The sequence below is a fragment of the Colletotrichum acutatum genome (assembly GCF_030867785.1).
Source record: "Colletotrichum acutatum strain CBS 112980 chromosome Unknown BDZ83scaffold_72, whole genome shotgun sequence".
NCBI lineage: Eukaryota > Fungi > Ascomycota > Sordariomycetes > Glomerellales > Glomerellaceae > Colletotrichum > Colletotrichum acutatum.
In genome coordinates this window covers 108,660-133,070 of record NW_026849066.1, presented here as the reverse complement: position 1 = coordinate 133,070, position 24,411 = coordinate 108,660, and the positions used below count along the sequence as shown (strand labels likewise).

The window sequence follows — 24,411 nt, the reverse complement described above, 5'->3', positions numbered from 1 at the left end:
TGCGTTTCTGCTCCGGCATTTCGGGGTTTCGAATGGGCCCCCGGCAACGGGACCGGCTCGGACAAGTTTCTGCTTCGGGTGCATACGATGATCCAACGACCTTGGCATCCCACAAGACTGCGTTCCACCCTTGTCCTTCTCATGCCGGAACCATGGCTAGTTTCGCCGTTTCAGAGCCGATTTAACCGACATTTTCGAAGAGGTAAATAGAGCCAGCAGAGAGTCAAAATCTATGAACTACCTTATTTCAGTAAGTGAGTTCTCTTGAGAGCATAGTGCCTTCTTTATTGTATGATTTTGAAGTCCAATGTGAAGAAAAGAGGACGTTCGCATTCCATTACTTACCATTAAGCAATAGCAAGTTTGATTTTGCTTAGGACTTCATTCTTCGTCAGCCATGAAACAGTGTTCTTGTGCGCTCCGCCGCTTGCTGCCAAAATAGTCTTCCTCGCCTGTTGACATTTTTATGGCATTTTTGAACAACAAAGAGACATTCTCGAAGACTCCAAGAGATATGATACTTCAGTCACTGCATGGAGTTGATTTCCTTCTTGTCATCCTCATCTACATGTACCATTACAGCCTGCAGCCGCGTTAAACTCCCCGACCCTCTACCTTCTTTGACTGGAATCTACGAGTCTGGTTGCATCCGCTGCTTACGTGGCTTTCGACCAATATGGCATCCTTTAGCACGATGCCAAACCTATGTCTGTGACGGATACCATCCTTAGAATTCGCTCAAGATGCTGAAACCTTTTACGTTGGTGACTGGCGTTTGGTATTTGGCGTAGCTCAAGGCGAGACAGTCAGGGTGTAAATAGAGATTTACTTAATTGCTATGGAATGATGTTGGGAAAACATGGATCTAGGTGCTTGCGCAAGTCGAAAACATGTGGTATGAAGTGGTAAGAACCTGCGAATTTAGAACGATTGCAGGCATAAGTGTTTCTCGTGGCTTTTAGAGGCTCGCGTCGTCATTTTCTTATTCTTGTGTACTTATCAATGCATTGTACTTTCAAAGGCTCCAGCGCCTTGGTACCCTCCATTTCGTTCTCATTTGCTTTTTAACGCGCGGATTCCATTCGTTCGCGCACGCATCCTAACCGAACCTATTACACGTCTGTTCCCAAGTTTCGGGCCTTTCACGTCTTCCTTTGGCTTCTTTTCAGGAATGCTGTGCTGTATAAGTCAAGGGAACATCAGAAGGGGTCTGCCTGGCGATATCATTGGCGATCTGCGAAATGATGGCTGAGGTGATGGGGGTATCGCTCGGAACCCATCCGATCAGTACAGGTAGTCTCTCGTTTCCTATTCAATCTCAGCACCTGGAAACTAAATGAAGACCTCCACTATTGAGAGGATAAGTGAGTCTCACGGAAAAAGTATTCGAGGAACGCTCTGTTGGCCACTGGCTTGCTCGGAGAGCCCCATACAGCTAACATTAAGGATGCTTCGCCTAAGAACAACGGTGTGGATGATTCGGGAAGTGTAAATGTTGGGTTAACACGACTCATGGCTAGAGCATGTCTTGCACGGGCGTTGGCCATGGCGGCTGTGCTTATCGTTGTTGCATCACCAAAGTAGGTAACGAAACCGTCGAAAGTCGCCTTGTCGAATCGATTCGACGGATCAAAGTACATGTCTCGACGTGATAGGCTGCCATCGTGCTCAATGACGTTATGCCGGTTTAGCATATCTAGATCGATGAACTGAGAAATACGTGAAATTGATCAGTACAAGTTCCATGAAGTATTTAATAATATAGATACAGGTATTTCGCCTCACGTTTGCGTTCGGTATTGAGTTCAGCTTCAGTGCTGGCGTGAACGCAGCCGTAGCTAGGTCTGCTTCAATATTCACCGCATCTTTGAGACCTTTTATGACGATATCGAGAGTAATGTTGCGACCATTGTGAGGCAGAAAGCCATGGTTGGCGAGAGTATTTAGCATCGGGCAGGGCGCGCGTACTGGGTAATAGCATGTCAGCAAGGAAGACGTGATGCAATGTAAATCAGGCGTGACTCACAGTCTCCAGGATTCGGTGGTGTCCACGTGAAATGATTAGGCTTTAGCTGGCATGCTGCATCGTAGCCTGGCACTGAGGTTGATGGTGGTAGGATTGACTGGAACGGGCACCCACTGCCGGCGCCAGGAAAAGTCGGAAGTGCGTATGCAACCGGCACTGAGCCTAGTATTATCAAAGAAAATTGCATCTTTTCAACTTTTCTGGCGGATCACCAAACGAGAAGTGAAACAAAAAAATACGGACCAATTGAAGTGGACGTTTTACGCAGGTGTGTGTAAAGACTTAATCAGCATACAGCTGGAGGAGGAACTGCAGGTTATCAAATGATGATTCAAATGCATGTTTTCGAGGGTTCAGGATGTTTAATATAGAAGCAGCGATTGGAAAGAGAGTACTTCCCGCTCTTTCCGTTCGTCCTAACAATGATGGACAGCTAACGTTAGTCGTGAGTCCGTTGCAACGGCTGTCTTCCGAGGCCATTGTTCAAATGTTGATCTTCAACGTTAGTCCAATTTGTGGCTTGAACCCCTGATTTCTATGGTCTCTTACATGAACTACTTTCCCGGATCCTTCACGAGCCGCAGTTCGCGCCCAGCTTAGCGGCTCGATGGATTCCCGAGGTCATAGCTTCTTGCAGATTAAAGTCTGTAAACTGGTTGTCGACTTCGCAAAGTTTTGGAATCATGCAAGAGCTCTTTGTTCCTATTCCCCGATTGATATTTCTGCAGTTTAATATCACGTTGGCCCTGAGTCAACATTGTCGCGCAGTCCTGAAGTCATGACAAAGCAGTCGCCAAGATCGGAGGACGGCAGGCTTAGCGCATTGATCTCCAACTCAATCTGAATGATGCTACCTTGAGAAACCCAACCTTATTTTCGCAAGCCCGAAGGTAAATCTGCGTCTGGAAAAAGGTTGATTCAAGTTTTACCTTACAGTAGCTCACATGTGACAACAAACTCAATTGGCACCCCAAGTTGAGTTCGTACTTGATGAGAAACTAGCATGCTTCCCGATATAGTGCTCTCCAACGCGATAATTAACCTGCACTCAGACGCTATACCAATCAGAAAACAGGCAGGAGATTTCGACGGTAAAAGCTATCAAGAAATGAATGAGTGACGAATAATGTAAGCCTGACAATTAATACTCATTTCACGTGATGCTGACTTGGTGCGGCACACTCCAACATCAGATGGCAGATGACCCGAACTTGAATTCACACACTCCGAGGACGACGGTTAATATCGTACCATTTGCCAAGCAATTTTTTCACTGTCTGTGCATTGACAAACCGCGTTTCACCAAGCTGCTATCTCTATAAGAATAGTCAATCAGGATTCATCTATGAAGTCAGCGAATGAAGTAATAACAACATGGAAAGCAAGGCTTTTTTGTAAAACATAAGACCTCTGCAGTATCGTCCGGTTTCAAAGGTTCATTCACGAGTTCTCCTATGCCAACATATGGTACTGTCTTTCACGACGAGGAATGAATCATGGAAATTTGTGGCTGGAACTTTGTGTCATTGTCATTGGCGTAATAGCGGCTCAACCTTATTGGGTTGCAATGCCAAGAGGTTCCACGGCGTAACCGAGCTGCGCAATCGCATTGGCGCGTACGGCCGTTCCTGGATCAGGCAGGTCGCGATAGAGTCGTAATGGAGCAGAAGAAAATATTGGCTCTGGGCTTCCTCATTAAGTCTTACGTCCCCGCGTTTCTGGGGAGCCTAGTACGCGTCGAGGTTAATTGATAGTGGCTCCGGTCGTTGAGCTGCTAGCAACATCACCAGCTTCCTTATCTATCGCCTTGGCGGTGATCACGCGAGCGAAGAGATGCATGCGTCGCTTCCAGTTCCGTGGTTGAGGGAAGTCTAAAAGGCCAGCGAGCCGCTGCTTTCCGCCCAGCTTGTTGGGAATACCTCCTCGCTCGCCCGATCACAATTTCTCGTTTCCAGCCACCATACGGCAACTTCAAGTCTTGTGCAAGACCCCGCCAGTTGTGTAGTGACAATCCACGAGATGAAGACGTCCGCTCTCGCATTGGCCCTGCCGGCGCTAGTCAGCGCTGTCAAGTGCAAGCCCTACGTCGAGTCCGAGAAGCTCCAGGAACTCATTCACATCGAGGACCTTCTCGCCGGGTCCCAGAAGCTCCAGGATATTGCGGACGCCCACGAGGGAAACCGCGCCTTCGGTGGTGGCGGCCACAACGCGACCGTAGACTGGCTCGTCGAGGAGCTTGAGAAGCTCGACTACTACGACGTCTACAAGCAGCCCTTCACCGAAGCATTCGCCGGTGCCAAGGCGACCCTCTCCGTCGCAGGCGATGCCATTGACGCCCGTCCTCTGACGTACACACCTGGCGGAATCCTGACCGGCGCTACCTTGGTCAACGTTGCCAACCTTGGATGCGAGGCGTCGGACTACCCTGCCGAAGTCTCTGGTGCTGTTGCGCTCGTGTCGAGAGGCACTTGCAACTTTGCGGTCAAGGCCACCCTTTCCAAGTCTGCCGGCGCTGTCGGTGCCATCATCTACAACAACGACGTTGGCGCGCTTTCAGGAACCCTCGGCGCGGCTTCGGATGGTTATGCCCCGACTGTGGGCATTACCCGTGAGGAGGGACAGGCCCTTGTTGCCTCCCTTGCGGCTGGCCAAGGGCTGACTCTTGATCTCAATGTTATCTCCATCATCGAGAACCGTGTCAACTACAACGTCATTGCGGAAACGAGGGGCGGAGACCATGACAATGTTCTCATGATTGGAGGCCACTCCGACTCTGTTTTTGCCGGCCCTGGCATCAAGTAAGTTAACATCACTCTAAGATACGGTTGGAGAGACGGACTGACCCAACTCTTTCCAGCGACGATGGCTCCGGTACCGTTGGTGTTCTCACTGTCGCCAAGGCCCTTACCCAATTCACCACCAAGAACGCCGTTCGACTTGGATTCTGGGGTGCGGAGGAGTACGGCAAGCTCGGCTCCTACTTCTACGTGAAGTCTCTCAACAGCTCTGAGGAGGAAATCTCAAAGATCCGAGCATACCTCAACTTCGACATGATTGCTAGCCCCAACCCCAAGCTCGCCATCTACGATGGTGACGGCAGTGCCTTCAACTTCACTGGCCCCGCCGGCTCTGATGTCATTGAGAAGGATTTTGAGGAGTTCTTCGAGTCCAAGGGTCTGGGCCACGTACCCACTGAATTCAACGGCCGCTCTGACTACGCCGGGTTCATCGAGAACGGCATCCCGTCTGGTGGGCTGTTCACTGGTGCAGAGGGCCTCAAGACGGAGGCCGAGGCCGCGCTGTTCGGTGGCGAGGTTGGTGTTGCCTACGACGTTAACTACCACTTGATCGGCGACGATATCACAAACTTGGACAACGATGCTTACCTTGTCAACACCAAGGCCATCGCCCACAGTGTCGCCAAATATTCCATGAGCTGGGAAACCCTTCCTGCTGTTGAGTTGAAGAAGCGCAGGTGGGCTGCAGACACAGCCCAGCATCTCAAGCGTGCTGCTGAGTTGACCGGTCACTCCCACGACGGACCCTGCGGTGGCGGCTCCCACTTCTAAAGAAGAAGCACCCGAGTGACTGACTCCTACGGGGGGGTAGGACTCCAACCATGGATACCTAGCCTACCCTCGGCTTAAAAATAGACGAGAAATGAATGGATGACAGACTTCATGTTATTTGCCCTCCCGTTGCGTGACTGAATGCAGTGTGATATTGCTACAGGCTTGCCAGGATCCTAGTAAACCGAATCCTTCGCCTGTCAGCATCGCACGACACTTTGGGAGCTCTACTCTTCAATTAGGCAGTTCTTTCGACCAATCAGATTGCACTGAGTTTCTGTCTTTTCTAGAGGAAGTAATAAATGGTACTTTTGTGGTACTTTTGCACAACCAACTCTAGTCATCGCTTTATACATAATCAGAAGAAGTCCAAATCCCGTAGATACAGACAATTGTGGTAAGGCTAAATGAGCTTGATTATGATGTCGGAGGGTGCCTCCGTATCCGCGACAAGACAGGCGAGTCTGGCCTCTTGCATATCTCGGCTATCGCAAAAAGGTCATGTGGACACCATTTTCCAGCTGTTGGAACTTATCATGCAGCTGTCGAGCAGCCCACTCGAGACTCTGAACCCCTGGCGTCTTTTTTGTATGCCCCATCTTGTCAGGCAACGACCTACTGTCTCCTAAACGAGATAGCCTTACTCAATGAACCCAAGACATGACTGCATCATCATGATCTTACTAGCGGAGGCGGAGCAGTGTGGCACAGACTTGGCCGAGGTCTAGGCAAGGAGCAATTGAGAAAATATGATCGCACCGGATAAGCAGACTCATCACATTCCTACACCAATCATAACCTCGGATTGGCAACATCCTCCAGCGTCGATGCCTACGGCTGGGTCTACGGCAGCAAGTCAGCCGCCCCCCTTGTTTCCTGTTGGGGGCCGCTTCTCCCCAAGAAACCCTAGAAACACCGTTGGTTGACCCCTGGAACGGGCGCGAACCCCGGTTCTTCAGTCCACGAAGAAGGTTAAGGGCCTCTCCGCTGACAAGGAACTGGAACACCGGGCAGGCTCGCATTCCGACTTCTTCCCCGGGCATCTCCGGCTGATGATGGCGAGGCCAAATCCTTCAGCATTGGCAGCACTGTAGCAGGCTGTAGGGCGACCTATGAGACTTGAGCTTGGCACCTAGTGGGACGCCGGCCACCACGGACTTGTACAGGGTGCGGCGAACGCAACCACTTCCGCGATCTCACCGGTCGATTTCGTGGGGGCCGAGTCTGAATCTTGTTTCCACTTTAGTTTAGGCAACTCTTCAGTCCTTGATGAGGAACCGGATCATGACCAGTTGCACTGCATGTCTTAACTTGATGGCTCATGGAAACTTGCATAGGGCTGCAGCGGCTGTGTCGTATTGCTACTCAGGTTATGAGGGTCGACGGTAAGTATCTTCGTACTGCGTACTTCGTGACTGTGCCTCCTACGCCTCAACCCTTTAGTCTCTTCGTTTCCGTACCTCACATTCGAGAGCTCTGAAAGAAGTTCAGTCGTGTAGCAATATATAAGAGGCTCTGTTCTCTTTGTTTTCGTCCTGTTCTGTCTTCATTAGCATCAAACAACCACTCAGCATCTCGCTCATTCACCCTCCCGAGCTCCCGTGTCACAACAGGATCCAGCTTGAAACTTTCACTGCCTCTTTGCATCAACATCCACACCTTATACGGCGAGCTTTTTGGCTTTACTCAAGGTTCTTACCTCATATCCTTTGTTCAAAATGAAACAAGACACGATTTTGCCGACCCATGGGCCTCTGCCTAATAGCCCTCCTGCTCGGCGTTCAGTTGGACGCGTCCTCTTGGTAGCCCTCTTTACCAGCATCCTGGTCCTATCCTTCCTCAAGGGCGAGACTATTTTGTCAGCAGTAAGTTCACTTTCGGAGTCCTTCTAGCTAGTATTGTTCCCCAACCTTGTCACTTCCACGACGCTAACTTGATGTTTTCACCAGATCACCGAAAATGCTAAGGGCTGTGAGCTCAAAGCTCATGGGACAACAAGTACCGCTGCGCTCCGTGTCCGAGATCTCAGTCCCCTGCAAGAAGACACTGCTATCTCTACAGATGGTCGTTCTGGCTACAACCGTCGTGACGAAGATGCGACTATTGGCACCGACGGACGTTCCGGATATAACCGACGCATCCGCAGGGAGACGTCAGATATCACCACGGACGGTCGTTCTGGGTACAACCGCCGTGAGCAAGATACCGCTATTACTACAGATGGACGATCTGGATACAACAAGCGCGAGGAGGCTCTTTACTCTACAACAGATGGCCGATCCGGATACGACCGTCGCGAACAGGCTACTGACGCCACTACTGATGGAAGGTCAGGATACAATAAGCGGGAAGAAGCCTCCGCCGTCACAACTGATGGCCGCTCGGGGTATAACCGTCGCGAGGAAACCTCAGACGTCACCACTGATGGACGTTCTGGTTACAACAAGCGCGAGGACGCCACTGCCATTGGCACTGATGGGCGCTCAGGGTACAATCGCCGAGAGAATGACGCTTCAGCCACAACTGACGGACGATCTGGGTACAACAAGCGTGAAGAAGCCCTTGACGCTACAACAGATGGTCGATCTGGTTACAACCGTCGTGAGGAGACAGACGGTCGCTCAGGATACAATAGTCTGGAGGACGGTCGCTCCGGGTACAACCGTCGCGAAGAGGGCTCGGACGCTACGACGGATGGACGATCGGGGTACAACGGTGTAGAAGACAGAGCCTCTGGAGTCGGTCGTCGCGAGGAGGTCGCTGGTGCCTCTCCTGATGGACGATCTGGCTACAACAAGCGGGAGGAGACCGATGGCCGGTCTGGCTACAACAGTGTTGAAGACGGGCGCTCCGGATATAACAAGCGTGAGGAAAGCTCTGCTATTGGTACCGATGGACGCTCAGGTTACAACAGGCGCGATGAAGCCTCTGAAATCACAACCGATGGACGCTCCGGGTACAATCGCGCAGTCTGAATTCGAAGAAATATGATCCCCTGTAAGTATACTGCGCCTTAGATCCAGATTTAGATACATCGAGCTCAAGCTCCGCCGTCGAATATCCATAATAGTTACTTAGAATTAGACTGGTAACATATATTATCTTCAGCTTCATTACACTACTTCCCGGTCGGGATCTTTATTCTTGGACGGAGTGCTCCTTTTATGAGAGTGGGATTGCCTGCTAACGCATATCCATGTCATCGACGTTTAAGAAAACGTAGCCCCGAACGCAGTTAGAGAGATCCTAAAATAGGCTACCCGGACTTTTGGTGTAACACGACCGGACTCCCCCATATGTATCACCTTACATAAACAATGGCTGTGATACTTCCAAGATCAGCCATGCTGAAAGCCCGACTGTGGAAAGAAGATCATGTAAAGCGGTCAGTCTTACGCTGCCTTCTTGGAGACTCTTAGTGCTAGTTGATGCCAACCATGGAGCAACGCGGTATTTCCCATACCCAGTCATAGAGCTACACTCGGCCAACAGTCGCGCCCGCAAGGTCACTTCAGGAGTAAGGGTGGAGGATACTTGGTCAGAAGCCACATCGTACCGCCCGCGGTGGATCTGCTCTTGACCAGAGAGGTCCATGTGGATATTACTGTTTTCATTCCGAACAAGCTGATGTATAACCAATCTGCCATGAGCAAAGTCTGCAGTACTCTCACGCTCATCAACCAAAGCGGCCTTTCTGCCACCAACCCCCCTGAGCCTCATCGCCTGCCTTGACCTCTGTGACCGTACTCTTAGCCTTCCTCAGCGGATCGACCTGGTTCACAATGAACTCATCCATGTATCGCCCGCCCGTACCTCCTCCCTGATTGATGTTCTCTTGCCGAAGACTCGCTTCGCTGCCGACCCGCGACCTCCGATCCGGCTCCATCTCCATGTCGTCCTCGAGTTCCACGCTTTCCAGCCTCCGAACCTCCCTCGTAACCTCAACCTCCTTGGTGACAAAGATGCCGGGGAATCGTTGGCGCAGTACCGGCCAGAAAATCGGGACGCTGCTGGCAACCATGGCCAGATCGACTTCGACGGCGGATAGGACGATGCTGAGGGGACCGTACCACATGGGGTCTAAAGTCGGGCGAGTGGCGGATCGGTGTTGGATGATGGAGTAAACTCGGACGACTGAGACGCCGTTAACCCTACAAACTGTGTCAGCGCTCTTGGGATCCCTGAGAGTGATGGTCCGCTGGTGGGGAGGACGGGGGACAAAACGCACGCAATGCCAATGACCAGCAGCGCAAGCAGTCTCAGCTTCGACTTAAGCGACTGTTGGGGTCTGAAGTAGAGCGGAACCGGGATGGCGAGAACAAGAACGTCCAAGGCAAAGTTGACCGAAGAGTGACTCTCATATGTTCCCGAGAATATATCAGAATTGAGCGAGCCGTACGCCCAGCGTGTGGCCGGGATGGTCCAGTTCCAATATGCTGCGACAGGCACGCAGGGAACCCACCCCAGAAACGAGTAGGCGGTGGCCCATAGACTGACAAAGATGATTAGATATATGCAGAGCGATCGAAGAAAGGATGGCCGGTCGAAGATGCGGAGGTATTGAAAGAGGAGAGAGATCTTGATAAAGGCGGTCGACATTTGGTAAGATGCGTTTGCAACGTAGAAGGTCTAAGGCGAGGGGTTCTTGGTTAGCAAGTCGACATCATGGGCGACTATCGGCGGGTTGACTTCGTACTCGGAGGTAGTTCTGGACCTCTGTCGCAGAGAGGGTGTAGATATGTCTTCCCATCCCATATTTGGTAGCTATTGACCAGAGGATTAGTTCCACATAGGCGAGACGGGGAGATTTGATGGGGTCTTACCAACACAAATTCCAACAGATCCAGTTGTTGTGGTCAACTATGTTAAAATCATCATGTGAGACATTATTCGTCATCGAAAGAGTATAGTGGGTTACACACCAACGACAATATCACGAAGCAATCATCCCATCCTAATGACTGAACCAACTTGGCCCGCACATACATCCGGAAGGCGACACACATCCATGAGAAGATCTAGGCAACGTCGTTAGTCACATGGCTGGTATGTCTTTGAAAGGTTAGGGGCTTACCGCGAAGGCGATGACCACGCCTAGAATAGTTGGGGTCTTGTTCACCAAAGGCGTTGGCTCGCCCGAGTTATCGGCCGTTCCATACAGCGCATGAATTGTTGCTCCGTCCATGGTGATCACCACGGACCAAGACCAGACATTAGCTTAGGTTGAGGTTGACGTAAAAGGGGCTAGACCACCACCTAGCCAAAGCCAAGTCAAGACGTCGAAACGGAAATGAATGAGATGTCAGAATCGAAGCAAGCTCCATTCATGTCTCTCAATGTTGTGGGAAGAAGAGGAAAAAGAAAGATAAACGCCAGGTCCCGAAAAAGAGATCGACTCTAGAACGATCTGACCTGTTCCACGGCTGTGGTAATATATTCTGCTCACAGGAATGAGAAAACGGGCCTGGGCCATCGTTTCTTCGTCGTGCCCACTTTGACATATGCCGAATGCACAGATAAGACCGGGGAAGGCAAGGCGTAGACTTGGAAAAGGGTCCTGTCTCTCAGGTTCCCTTCTACTCCACAGTCGAAACCATGCCCCCTTTTCCCACTACGCCAGGAAGATTGCAACAACAAAGGCTTGCACAACTGTTTTTGGCGGGCGAAGGAAGCTGGGCAAGCATCATGTTCGCTGTGTGGCTCTCAAGCCCCGGCGGCCCACGATGCCGTGCTGATCTCTCTGTCTGGTTCTGCTTGAAGGCGTCCGTGCGAATACAACCCCAACCCTCCCCCTAGTTGAACTAGGTCCCACCAGGAGCGACGTTCGCAAACCGCCTCCTCGAGTAGTCCTCCCATGTCCCCGGTCGTCGTCCGAATAAGTCTTCAAGGGCCAGAGAAACAGTTGGCCCCGGCAGGCAGGTGGAGGCTGTAAGTCCCGGATCATTCCAAAATCCAGTCTGCACAATCTGCAGGAGCTTGGACAGCCACGTTGTCACCATTCCACACCTTTTCATTTGCACCAAAGTTGCAGACTATTTCTCCTTCTGGAGTACGATCAACCCTGTGCAAGCATTGCATCCAGGTCCAGAAACCTGGTCTCACATGCCACTAAGACATGCAGAGCGCGTCTGCGAGGCGCCTAACCTCGAAACAGCGAAACATGGCAAGACATCCCACGAGGCACGTCTTTCTCCCCGATGCGCCACGGATTTGCCGCTGGGGAAAGAGAAGAATACTGGAGCAAAGCCTGTGATCGGTGACACGCACATCTACAACGCTGAAGCCTGGAAAGGAGAGTGGGAGGAAAGGAAAAAGAGGAGATTGCAACCCCACGATCTCAAGATTCCGCGTTGCTGAAGTGAGAGGCGTTAAGACCCCGGTTCCTTGCTCTGCGACGAAAGCTCGAGTCAGTGTAGCGCACATCATTGGGGGCGACCCGTGTGTTTCAGCGAGTTTTTGCGCCGTAAGCTTTTTTCTTTTCTTAAACACTGACTGGCGATTAACAGAAGGAATTAAGCACTAAGAAACGCTTCGTGTGACGATTGTGACAACACCCCTCACTAAGGTATGTGACGAAGCCAAGAAGCCATCGGCTCGTCCAAACTCGTCAATGAGGCGATAACGGTGTCCTGTCAAGCCAAGAAACTTCAAGTCGCATTGTCCAATACATCACACTCCTCACATCACTCGCCAGTCCCCACGAAGTTGCGTTCGCATCGGCTACTATCTTGTCTTCCCGATCGCAGCGAGTCAAGTCACCCGAGACGGTTATAATTCTCGGTCTAAATGTCTTTGATAGTGGCGGAGATATTCTGCCTCACTGTATTCCTAGCCACCATCACTGGCTTCAAATGGGCTATAATTGCGCCGTCTTAAGACCGAAAGCAAGATCTCAGCCGGCTATCGCGGACGCATCCCAGGTCTTCCGGTTTTGAAAAAGGAAGCCGCATCGCCGCACCATGCTGTGGTGTAGCGATTCAGATCATGACAAGTGACGTCCTCAGGTGATTGGCAGTTTCTAGTGAGGTGATATTGGGACACAGACCTCGATCCGAATCACCCACGTGGGTTCTGATGTTGGTTTCGCGTTGCAATGGGGGCGATGTGAAGGAGGGGAAGATTAGCCGTTCGAGCCGGAAGCAAGTGCCTGGAACCTTCAAACTATGGTGAGCCTCTCATGCTTCAACCTTAGTGGTTGAGGTCGTAGTCTCGATTTTCAAAGTGAAGCTATCGCCGTCACCAGCTGACTTACATATATGCCGACGAAGACTAGGTGATTTCGCAACGTCTGAGAGCGAACCGTTGCTGACAGGCAGCATTATTCGATAGACTCGCAATGCCAATGGCCACTCATGTTGAAACGGAGGAATTGGACGGGTCTGAAGCGTGAGCTACCAGTGACCACTATCCTGATTACCGCCGCAATCTCAAGACTTGGCGTGTTGGTCCCCGCCGTAAATCAGACCAATATCGAGATCCTGGTGTGCTCGGACATCATTCAAATCAGATAATCAGACTCCTCATTGAAGTCCCTCAAAAAGATGCATTATCCGAATCGCAGCGCGTCACACCCGGTACAGTGAGCCTATCGTGGCTACGTATCTGGTGGTGTCTGGTGGTGACGACCAATTCACGAATCATTGCAGTATTGAGCCCATGTTCTGTGCAAACTGGGCTTGAATTGGAGCAGTAATTCTCCGAGCGTCTGACTCAGGTAACAGTGGATAAAACTCTCCCTGACAGCTGTCAACGCAGGTTTGTCGCAAATTGCAATTAAAAATTCTAGGTGCTTACGCCATGTAAAGCACCGGGCCGGCGGGAAAAGAATCAAATCGTGTCTCTGATGACGAGATCGTGCCCGTGCCAAACGTTCACAAAAAAACGAGGCGGCTAGTTTGAGAGAACAAAACGACGAAACAAATTTGCCGAGCCTGCCAAGTGGAAAAACCCTGAACACAAAAACCGCATCAGCCCTCTGAAGGCTATCTAGTTTAAGTTTAAAAGCACGTTGTCATACGCGAACTGTGCCATGCAAACGAAGCTACGAGACAAAAGAGTCTAGCTTCTTTCAAAGAAGCTTTGGCGAGAAGAGGTCAACGGCAGGCAAGTCTGTTGGATGTTCCAGTCTTGTGCAACCCGAGCCGAATCATTGCGGAAAGTGGGTGATATGGACGATCATGGAACATGACAAGAACATCTTGCTACCTTTCAAGAGTTGGGATTTCCCCTGGATACAAATTAAAACTCCCGCGGAATGAAGGATGGGGACGTCTAATCATTCCAAGGTACGGAGTATGGGCGCTGTATCAGTGGAGTTGGCGCAAAGTTGAGTATGCGCCCCTGCGATGGCCAACTCCACTGCATGGTGGGGATTGCCCGGCTGAAGATCGTTGATGCGAGACATGAAAGGCGGAAAGTATGGCTCGAGAGATCCTGCCTTTGAACGGAACAAGATGTCAGTCTTGGGCATCGAGCTAGTTTAGCTCTCTATCCGCAGAGTCTAGACGTACATCGTGGTTCCGGACATCCCACCTCGAAACGTGAAATCGGGGCACCGGCTCCCACTGAGAAACTCCCGATGAACTACGCGCCCGCTGCGGAAGCAAGAAATCGGAACCTTGCGCCGGTTTATCGGGAGTTTGACCCCTGCGGATTGTGTCCGAAGCGCTGTGGACAGGATGAGGAAAAGCCAGACTATCACTGAATAAAAGACACTCAAAGCCTCCATTGCGAAGCCATCTTCCGGATTGGCCGGGGCCTCCTATTGCCTTCCTCTCAATATCATGAAACCTTTCCTTCTTGGATTCAATGGGAGCTTTGACCCCGAAGGATATGAATATTCTGCTCACCTCGTGGAGCAGCAATCCTCCCATTTTGACATTTCCCCCTCATTGACGTGGTAACGGCCGCGAACGTTGAGTTCATCCGTCGTCGTGATTACATGCAAGAACTCCAGGCCCATGCTCCATCTTCATGTCGGAATACTGACGTGATCGTGAATATGGAGATTGGAGACCATGGACTAGAGTTAACCCATTCCACCAATGCTCTCAACCTCCCTATCGAACATCTAGAAACATGCATAGGCTGCATTATTTGCTGTATCTTGACTCGGGGCTTCGGAAGTCACTACCCATTGCATACCATCATCTTCGTACGCTCCATATTCGTACAGATACAATTGTCCACAATCATTGAATTGGCCAGTCAGAACGATTGGAATGTCCAGCGCAACTCGGAAACCGGGAGGCAAGCCCACGAGTAAGTCATCACTCTCTTGCGCTCCCCGGTCCACGATCCAAAGAAAAGGGAGGCCCGAGCGAAGAGACCAGGTAGGGTATCATTCTCCCATGCAGCCTCTTGAATAAAATGTCCTAACAATGCCCCCATCCTGCATCCTACAGTGACATCCGCAGCATCGCAACGGCGCAGCTTCCGTCCAGATGCCGTGAGGTGATCGTCATGTCAACCGTCCCCGCCGCAAGTGGCCGCACCAGAGACTGAGAGTCTCCAAATCCGTGGTCGACGAGTCGATGGTTCAATGGTGCTGGATCGATTCCCACTCCCGTCGCACGAAAGAACGCATTCTTGAATCCACAAGCCGTTGAAGCAAAAAAGTGTCCCATCTTTCTCCACTGAAAGGATCATCAAAGTCGCAGAGTGCAAGACACTGGAATCCGCCCAAACTACAACCATGAGCCTTCTTAAACATTCCCCACGAGACGAGGGCAAAGACACGCGAGTTGAAAGTCGCTGACTGGCTCCCTCCCACACAGTGACACTACTGCGTGTCCCCCCGATGTGTGTCACCGTGTCACGCCCCCATCTCGCCAGCGACCCTGACAGAAAATCCGACGATCGGCGTTGAAGAAAGAAGCCAAGACCCGGGAGTTGTGATGGGGAGGATCCATATCGGATGACACCCGACTCCGTTCTGTCTCGCGCCTCTGCCAGACTGCCACCGCCTCTGATCCAGAAATCCCTTCCCCGTCGAATCGTCGCGCCTGTCTTTGCTGCTGTGTATGAATGCCCCTTGTCCAGTGTCTGGCCCCCCCAGCTGACGTCTACACACCAAGCATCGGGAGTTCACTCCGTTCGTAGCAAAGGGGCCGAAAGAGGCAACAGGGTCGTGGAAGGGGGTCAAGACACAATTCGCAAGCTACGCACCTTTTGGGACGATTGCGAGTATTGTCCACTTTGTATCCGTCTTAATCCAAGTTTATCAGCATCACAGCCTCAAAGGTCAATTCACCAACTCCAAGGGATGGGGTCATGAGCCTGAAAATAGTATTTTCATTAATCCGCTTCAATGCGTTCAAATTCTCAAAATGAATCCTGGGTTTGATCAAGAGGGCACCCCGTCTGAATCCTACCTATGCGCCCGTCCCGCCAACAGAGAGTGGGAAAACCATCAAACGCCTGTGCCTATCCAATCCGTATCCCTCTCTAACTTTTTGATTTTACGAAGAGCCAGTTGCCAGAAGTATCACAGTAATGTGGTTGTCGCAGTTGTGAGTCGAAGCTGTGACTTAGCCCACCAACAACCACGCTCATCCCGCGCGCCCAAAACCTCCATGTCTCAAAGGCACAGGGCCAAGCTTCACAGATCCATCCATCACCCCTCTCGATTAATCTCTAATCTCCCCGGTGATGTACCCAATCTGTCTCCTTCCATTAACCCCCGCGTTGGTGAGCTGGCTCGCAAGGTTCGTCTGCCCGTCAACAAGCCTCCTCTGCTCCGCCAACCGCGCCCGGAACCTCTCCTCCTGCTCCCGGTCCAGACGATCCACGTCCTCCCTCTCCGCGACGCGAATCGCGCTCAACGTCTTGGCCTGGTCGACCTTCTCCGTCGCAATCTGCTTCTCCCACTCCAGCATCATGCTCTGCCGCGCCATCGTCAGGTCCGACTCGGCCAGCTCCACGGCCCGCGCCCGCGTGATGCTTGCCTCCGTCAGCGCGGCCTGGTGCTCCAGGTCCGCGCTGCGCTCGTTGCGCTTCCGCCGCATCTGGGCTGCAAAATGGTCCTCCTCGATGCGCGCGCGCTCGTTGAGCGCCACCAGCTCGTCCTGCGCCACGCGCTGCCGCCGAGAGTCCTCGAGCTCCGCCTGCGCAGACCAGATTTGTGCCTGCACCGTCGCCAGCTCGCGGTTGCGCGCGATGGAGAGGGCGTGGTCTTCCTGCTCCAAGTTGATGCGGTCGAGGCGGGCGCGGCGGGTGCGTTCTTGGGCTTCAACGTCCTCGGGCATGCCGACGGCGCCTTCTGGTTGGGGCCCCATGTTGGCGTAGTAGACGTCTTCGGCGCGGTTGGCGCGGAGGAGCTTGATGAGGGCGTCTTGCTGGTCTGATTTGGGGAGGACGTGCATGACGTACATGGTTGGCGAGTAGGTCATCTTGCCGTCCGAGTAGTGGTTGAACTTTTTGTTGATGTACTTCCACATACCCGCCTTGAGGAGTGTCCGACAAGTGACGAGGGGGTCCCGGGACTCGAGACCTAGGAGGAGGATCGACTTCCCTTCTGATCTCAAGGTTGTGTCGGAACCAGCTTCGATAAGGAAGTTGATGGCCCTTTCCATAAGCTTTTGTCGCGCGGCAGTGAGTTCGCCGCTATCCGCGCAGTGCCGCGCAAGTTCTCCTAGTGCACTCCGGCCGCCGTGAAGTGTACTTGGGAAATCAGGCTCATGTCCGTACTGCACCAAGACCTGGCAGGCTGAGAGGTTCAGCTCGCGGGCAGAGTTGTGAAGTGATCCGTCATTGCGCGAGGCGCCAGCAGCTAGTAGGTTGGACATCATCTTGATGGCTGTGTCCCCTCCAACCTCGGTCGACAGTGTAAGTGGCGTGTTGCCCTTCACATCGCACACGTCCACTTCTGCACCTTCTAACAACAGCATTTTGACAACGTCAGGTCGGCGATTCCGGATAGCCAGCATGAGCGGCGTAGATTGGGATATCTTCGACTCAAAATTGACCTTGGCGCCGGTCTCGATGAGCATCTGCACGATGCCACTGCTGACCTTCTTCTGCGGCTGGAGAAGCGCCCACATCATGAGCGTAATGGCCTCCTCATCAAGGTCTTCCATCACCTTGCAAGGCATCATCTGATCGTAGTAGTATCCGGCATCCAAGAGGGCCTTGGTAATCCGAATCGATCGCGGGTGCTGCTGCAGGGCGAGGAACATTAGGGGCAACGAGTCCGGTGGCGTGTACATGACGTCCAGCCTCGTCTCTCCGTCAGCGTATTCAGTAAACATTGTAATTAATTCCAGGGCGTCGTCTTCCGAGGCCGGGTTGTCAAAGATGCGGTAAAATGATCGGGATATGGACTCGGTGTTGGGCTTTTTGTCTAGTAATCTCTTGACCAAGAAGGAGTTGCAGGCGGCGGCGGCTGACTGCAACAACTTGCCGTCGGCGTAGTTGACGTCGACTTTGTGATCGAGAAGGATGTCGACGAAGCCGTTGGCGAGTGCTAGGCTGTCGGGCTCGCTCTCGGTCAAAGGTAGATCGACAACCTGGGTGAGGACGGAGCTGAGACCGTCGCCGTGAGCTCCCTTTTTCAGGAAGCTGTGCAGGATGGTGAAGCCAGCTTCCGAAAACCAGGCGTCTGTGTTTTCCCTAGTAAAACCTTCTCTGATGGCGAGATTAAGGTCCGCCGACAATATTTTGGACTCGAGCATGAAGGCAAGCGGCTTCACCAGAGCTCTCCTCGTGGCATCGACTAGGGTTTGGCAATCATTGGCGATCGGCGAAGCACCGTATCGAAGTAAAGACCGGATGATCTTGAGGTCGAGCTCCTCTTCGTTAATCGCGTTGTTCAGTACTACGTGTAAGTCGTCGGAAACAGGCAAACCGGCTCGGAACAACATATCGATCGCGGCGGCACGGGGTTCACGGCTAAGTTTCCAAGCAGCCCTTAGCGCCCTATTAAGCGTGGCATGCGAGGGCTTGTGTTGCTTCCTCTTGTTAGACCCCTTTAACGAAGCGTGGGATTTGGCGGAGGCAATGGATCTCAACGAGGCGCTCGATGGTTTACTCACTAGCCGCGTCCCGAGTTCGACCAACCCAAGCATCATTTTCAGACTGCTCAGGTAGGCGCTCCTCGTGGCCGCCCAGATGGCCTCGCCCTTGTTGTAATTCGGGTCTGCGCCGGCTTCCAGTAGGATCTTGACCAGGTCGTCGCCTTCTTCGCCGAATCGGACCGCGGATGCGAGCTGCGCGTCGAGTGCTTCACCTTCTACGCCGTGGATAAGGAGAGGCTCGAGGATGGCGGCTCGCGTTTTGAGGTTGCCGACTTCGGTGGCGGCTTGGAAGCCCCTTTCAATCGTCGATCGCTTGGGTGTTGTGGTGCCGCTGAGCAGCATGTTGAGAACGTCGGCGGCGCCCGAACGACATGCCTCCACGATGGCGTCCTCGTCAATCTGCGCCCCATGGCTGACGAGGAGATTACCCAAGACCAAATCACCGTCCGCCGCTGCCGCAAGCAAGGCATCCGAAAGTACGGAGCCCGAGGCGCCATGCTGCAACAGCACCTCGCATATCGCCGCCCTTGCTTCTCGGTTTGACAGAAGAGCCGCCTCGGCAAAGGCATCGTTGAGCACAGGGAGAGGGTGCTTTTGCGCCAATACGAGTTGAACAATATCAGGACGCTCCTTCTTGACCGCGGAAACCAGGGCTTCTCCATCGCTTGTGTTGGCCTTGGCAGAAAGGGTTCGGAGCAACGGTATGTCGTTCGTGTACGTGTTGATAGCGAACCCAAGGGCCCTGTTCACCTCGGCACTCGGCGCGCCCGCGTCCAGCAGCTTCTGGGAGAACTCGAGACGATCCATCGGGTCGGCGATTCGCAGGGCGTGGGGTAAGGCCGATGCGAGCGAAGCTGGGTTCGGGCGGGCCGCGAAGAGGAGATCGGTGATCTGTGTGTCGCTTGCGGCTACGGCGTGACAAAGAGCGGCGGCGTTGTGAGAGTTGACGTCGGCACCGGCGCTGAGGAGGACCTTGACGATGGACAGTTGTCGATGCTCGGGAAGGGTCTGAAGGAGAGCGTGGACCTCCTTCACGAGGACGTCGTTAAAGGGAGCCCTGTCTTTTGTCTTTTGCAAGAGAATCTCAAGCTTGGCGGCCTTGGTATCTGAGAATATTAGTTGCCCAAACTCGCTAACGGCTCTGCTGACTGTTGCGTGTGAAGGTTTGCCGTGCATGAGCAGCGTCTCAAGAACTGGCGGATCATGGCTGTGGATTGCTGTTACGAAAGGTTAGCATCTCCGTTCTCTCCCTTAGCCGTCAATCACTTACCGGAAGCCATGGCAATGCCGTTGTCAACGTTGACATCGGCACGACCCTGCACCAACAACACTTGCAAAAGCTTCAGATCAGCTGGCCGATAATTCAACGCGTTGAGCATTGCCTGTGAGACCTTGACCGGGTCCAAGTCCGGCACCGACGTCAAAAGCAGCGTTGCCATATCCAGCCTCGCCTTGGCATCCTGAGTCGCAATGATCCTGGGCAATACGCCAGCGGCAGTGTGAGGTGTCACATTCTTCTTGAGCAGCGCATTGAGTAGCCTCACGTCCTTTTGCGACACAGCAGCTACTAAAGCTGAACCCTCGTTGGTGTTGATGTCGGTGTTGTACTTGAGAAACAGTCCGATTAGGTCTTCGTCGCGATGTGGTGGCTCCTCATCAATGGCTTCTTGTAACGCGTCGTGAACAATGGGCCCAGCGAGACCGCTCGTGAGGAAACACTCCACCATGCGATACCTGTTTTTCCGTGATAATGTCTTGGTGAGAGGGAAGATTTGGGCTAATGTGTCGCTTGATGGTTTGCTCATGAGAAGCTCCTTGGCCATGGCCGCATCACTCCTCATGACTGCGATCTGCAGAGCCAAACCACCCTTGTGGTCGACAGATGCCGTTTGGTGGCGGTCATACACCATCGATCTCGGTCCCTTCTTCACATCATGTTCGGCGATGGGACGTCCCCCGGGGAAGACGGCGGTGAGAAGAAGCTTGGCTGAGTCAACGTCGCCTGCCTCCGCCGCCTCGATGAGCATGTCGTGCAGCGCAGTCCCGTTTGCCCCTCTCCGTAACAGCAAATCCAATAATAACCGACGGCTCTCCACGCCCATGTTTTTCGGTATGAGCTCGACGCACTCGGAAGCATGCGTTGCACTAAGTTCCGCATTGCCGCTAAGGATGATGTGCGCCACGTCTACCCGTCCATTCTGAACGGCTTTCCGAATGGCCATTGCGTCCTGATACTCTATTGAGACCCCGTACTTGACTAGAAGACTGACCATGTCTTGGAACTCTGCTGCTGCGGCGTGGATGAGAGCCATGGCGGGTGCATCGCCGTCTGTGCCGGCGCATAGTAGTAGCTCGGCTACGGCAAGCTTGTCTCTTGGATTCATCGAAGGATGATCCAACAAATTTGAGAAAGCCTCGTCCAGTCCCGGCCGTTTCGGCGGATGGTTTCCCATGAGAATCGCAAGAGCAATGTCGTGGCGTCCCTGGCTAATTGCGACTTTGAGCGCCTCCGCTTGGTTGTAGTCACCATCGGCATTGGATCGACTTAGTTGAAGCACCGTTTCCAAACATCCTGCCTTGGTCGCGTCCACCATGCACTGCGAGAGCCACGAAGTCGGTGGCCGGCCCTCAGACCGCAGAACAATCCCCACCAAATCCGCCTGTCCGCCCGCCGCGCACGCCTGGCGGAACGATTCCTGAGCCTCGGGGCTATGCGCCACCCCGGCGCCGTAGCGGAGAAGAAGTTCGACGACCTCTACGTTCTCGGACTGCATGGCGACCGGTAATGAGGCGTCCAAGGCAAATGTGTCGGCGTGCGGTAGCAGGACCTGAATCATATCGACCTGGCCATTGTGCACGGCGTGTTGCAACAGCTTACTCCGCTCGCCGAAGCTGTCGAGACTTTTCCGGCGAGGCAGGATGCTCGTCTTTGCCTTTTGAGCCATGTTGACGTCGCCGCCGGATGAGACCAGCTGTGTGATGAGAGCCTCCGCCACACCGGGTGATCCGCGGTCGGCGACGTGCTTGTCGAGGGTGTCAAAGACGACCTTGTAGTCCCACGACTTCTTCTTCCCCGTGAAGGCGCGCCGCAGGTTAGTTGTGGATTCTGTGCGGCCGTGTGACATTTGCTTGCGCTTGAGTAGCTCCTCGGCCTTGAAGTCGTCCTCCGGGGTCCGGAAGCTGGGGGGGCTGGAAGGCCGCGTCAGGGGCGTCGGTGACGGCGGGGGCTCGAGACCCCATTCCTCCGCAAACTGGATGATCCGCCGCTGGCGGTCATCCTCTGTCGGCGGAGTCGGCATCGGGGGCGAGCCGGGGGGAGAAGATAGGAATGGAGACAGTTTGGCGATGTGTTATACGGCGATGACCTGGCCGTATGATGCGAGGGAAAGGGTAAAGGAAAGGGACAAGAAAGAGCTGTGAGCGGATAGCTCTCGTGAGGGTGAGGTTGAATGAGCTGAGAGAAGAGAGAGAGAGAGAGGAGACGTGCGGCGCAAAGTTTCGTTTTCGTCCCAAGATGATGTTGCACGCTCAACGGCAGAGGGACGGCGGACAAGACGGCCTATGGCCCGGTAGCAGTGTTGGGCGGAATAGCATGAACAGAGGAGGTGGTGAGAACAAGCATCCAGGATCGATGGTAGGCTGACATAAAGAAGATACAAAGTGTGGTGGCAATGGCGATTGGTGGTGGTGGAAGAAGAGACGTTGGATGAATGGACGGATCGTTCGTTTGGGGGGCCTGGGAGGCTTCTGTCTGGGGTTCGCGGATGTTCGGCCCAGAACGACTCGTATCGTATCAGCTCTGCCCTCAACCGCTTAGGAAGAGGCCAGACGGGAGATGGCAGACACGGGTTGACCGCGGAGCTGAACTCAAAAAGAGAATGAGGGAGCGAGAAGAGTAGAATGAAGCAAGCCGGGTTGAGGCAGAGCGCACAGTTCTCTGACGGCCAGCCGCAGCGGAAGCAGCAACCAGTAATACGATCCGTAGCCCGTGTCCTTCTGCAGAGGCGTTATAAGACGCGGGTGTGGTGACCTTGGGAGTGTACGGACAGAAACTCGAGGCGAAGCACACCGCACGAAAGATGTCGGCGAAGAAAGATCGAAGGTCCAACGGGCAGAGGGCAGAGAGCAGGGGTCGCGGGTTGGGTTGAGTTGAGTTGAGGTATCCCGAGGTCCTAAGCCTTGTGGCGACAATGCGTCGCGTTTCAGCAGGGTGGAGATCAAGTTTTTCGTCTGTTCGTCCTTTTCTCTCTTTTTCCTCTCAGAGACTTGCTTCGAGACTTGCCCACTTAGGAGGCTGGTCCCCTAGTCTTTTCCAGATACGAGTGTCACAATCGAAAAACGGTTAGGGTGGCCGGGACCTCTTAGGAGTTGGGGCTCGGGAGAGACAAGCGTGACAAGCCTATCCGTAGGCTAAGCGGTTAGCGGACAGGTCGAAGGAAGGGTGTGGCTGGGGGTTTATGAGGTCGGACGATGCCAGGCCCCTTTACGCTTCACCAAGGGACAGTGACGTCGATCAGATTGATGGATGGGATCGTCGGCCTTTTTTTCTTGGACGTCGTCGTGATGAAGCTCCGGACTGGCAATGATTAAAGGGGATATCGCAGTTGACTGAAGCTTGGATAGCTAGGGGTATCCCCCCTGAGAGTGGATAAGATTGACAATTAGAGGCAATGAAGAAAATGGAGATTCAACAGCAGCAGGGGCATAGAGAGAGGATAAACGGCAGAAAAAGTTGGAGTATGAATAGTCATCCGCCCAAAGCCAGTTATGCAAATAAGCCTCGAGAGACCAGCCATTCCTCGTTTAAGCTTGTTGGGTGACCCGGGGGGACAGCTGCCGCCTGCGCCAGCGCGTGTGAGTGGTGAAGATAACTGGGCTCGGTGAGCGGTCGACGCGAACGTGGCAGGGCATACGCGGACACGTTGACGATCCCTGGACCGCTGAAGGTCCCGTACAAAGCGTGGAGGCGTATGGGGTGAAGAGGTTAGCGAAGCAGGAAATGGCGGAGGAGACGGCACAGAAAGTGGAGAAGATGAAGGGGTCGAGGTACGGAGGGGACCGAAAGGGCCGTTGGAGTACCCGAATGTCTTCGAGACCTCAAATTGAATCTCGAGTCCTAGGCCAAGTCTTGGGCCAAGAATCGCCCAGAGGCAAAGTAATCCCTCACACATGAATGTTGTGAAGACCCCAGGTATCCTCATGTTGAACGCCGGTATAGACAGCAACTCAATGGCTTCAGCTGTGTTAAGATGAGTAGCATGTGCTTTTGTCAAACGTCTCTCGGGGCCGAGGGCAGAAAGACTCCAAAGCCAAGGAATGCATGGTCACCAAGTGGCTCTTCGTTTAACTCGAGTAAGGTAACCATACAGGTATTTTGAGAAACCCACCCAAGAGCCTATGCTCCAAGATTCTGGGGCAAAGATGAACCGATCCCCGATTGTTTGAAGGACAAGAAGGGAGAACACAGGCGCCGCAACAACCCCTGACCCTTGGCAAAATGGTCACCAATCCATCGAGAGAAAAGAGTCACGAAGCATTCTGAACGGAGTAGGTATCCGTAGATAACCTTGCAAACTGCCTTGCCGTTCCGACCACCTGGCTGTGCGTTCCCGCTTTGGGTTTGCTCAACTACCGTACCTCTAACTGTGTGGCGTTCGACGCATCAGCCCACGCGCAAAAGAAGGCTAAGAAAGTTCTTCTGCCGCCCTTCTCTTACGTGGCGTGCATGGTCGAAGGATGGCACATACACAATGCCCGCAGCTCATTCGTCTCACCGAAACACTCCACCGTAGAAACAAATGTA

At 53.1% G+C, this 24,411-nt stretch overlaps 5 protein-coding genes across 5 annotated transcripts; 2 read left to right on the top strand and 3 right to left on the bottom strand.

The window, feature by feature from the left end:
* Positions 1-1,165: 1,165 nt before the first annotated feature.
* Positions 1,166-2,213, bottom strand: BDZ83DRAFT_581924 (Peroxidase, family 2-domain-containing protein; the record flags this gene model as incomplete). The annotated part of the gene is made up of 4 exons (XM_060505503.1): positions 1,166-1,308; positions 1,376-1,709; positions 1,786-1,967; positions 2,027-2,213. The coding sequence occupies 4 exons, from the start codon at positions 2,211-2,213 to the stop codon at positions 1,166-1,168; spliced, it is 846 nt and encodes a 281-aa protein (XP_060363002.1).
* A 1,832-nt stretch (positions 2,214-4,045) lies between these two features.
* Positions 4,046-5,595, top strand: BDZ83DRAFT_653502 (peptidase family M28; the record flags this gene model as incomplete). Its single annotated transcript, XM_060510623.1, has 2 exons — positions 4,046-4,824; positions 4,884-5,595. The coding sequence occupies 2 exons, from the start codon at positions 4,046-4,048 to the stop codon at positions 5,593-5,595; spliced, it is 1,491 nt and encodes a 496-aa protein (XP_060363001.1).
* A 1,318-nt stretch (positions 5,596-6,913) lies between these two features.
* Positions 6,914-8,707, top strand: BDZ83DRAFT_627716 (uncharacterized protein). The gene is made up of 2 exons (XM_060508652.1): positions 6,914-7,460; positions 7,545-8,707. The coding sequence occupies exons 1-2, from the start codon at positions 7,314-7,316 to the stop codon at positions 8,568-8,570; spliced, it is 1,173 nt and encodes a 390-aa protein (XP_060363000.1). The 5' UTR covers positions 6,914-7,313; the 3' UTR covers positions 8,571-8,707.
* A 564-nt stretch (positions 8,708-9,271) lies between these two features.
* On the bottom strand, positions 9,272-11,045 carry BDZ83DRAFT_782647 (uncharacterized protein; the record flags this gene model as incomplete). Its single annotated transcript, XM_060515564.1, has 6 exons — positions 10,670-11,045; positions 10,518-10,613; positions 10,419-10,455; positions 10,292-10,359; positions 9,824-10,224; positions 9,272-9,746 (listed from the first exon to the last, which is right to left on the bottom strand). Exons 1-6 carry the CDS (start codon positions 10,778-10,780, stop codon positions 9,272-9,274), a joined length of 1,188 nt encoding a protein of 395 aa, XP_060362999.1. The 5' UTR covers positions 10,781-11,045.
* A 5,178-nt stretch (positions 11,046-16,223) lies between these two features.
* On the bottom strand, positions 16,224-21,907 carry BDZ83DRAFT_753951 (uncharacterized protein; the record flags this gene model as incomplete). Its single annotated transcript, XM_060514419.1, has 2 exons — positions 16,224-19,825; positions 19,879-21,907. 2 exons carry the CDS (start codon positions 21,905-21,907, stop codon positions 16,224-16,226), a joined length of 5,631 nt encoding a protein of 1,876 aa, XP_060362998.1.
* Between the last annotated feature and the right edge of the window lie 2,504 nt (positions 21,908-24,411).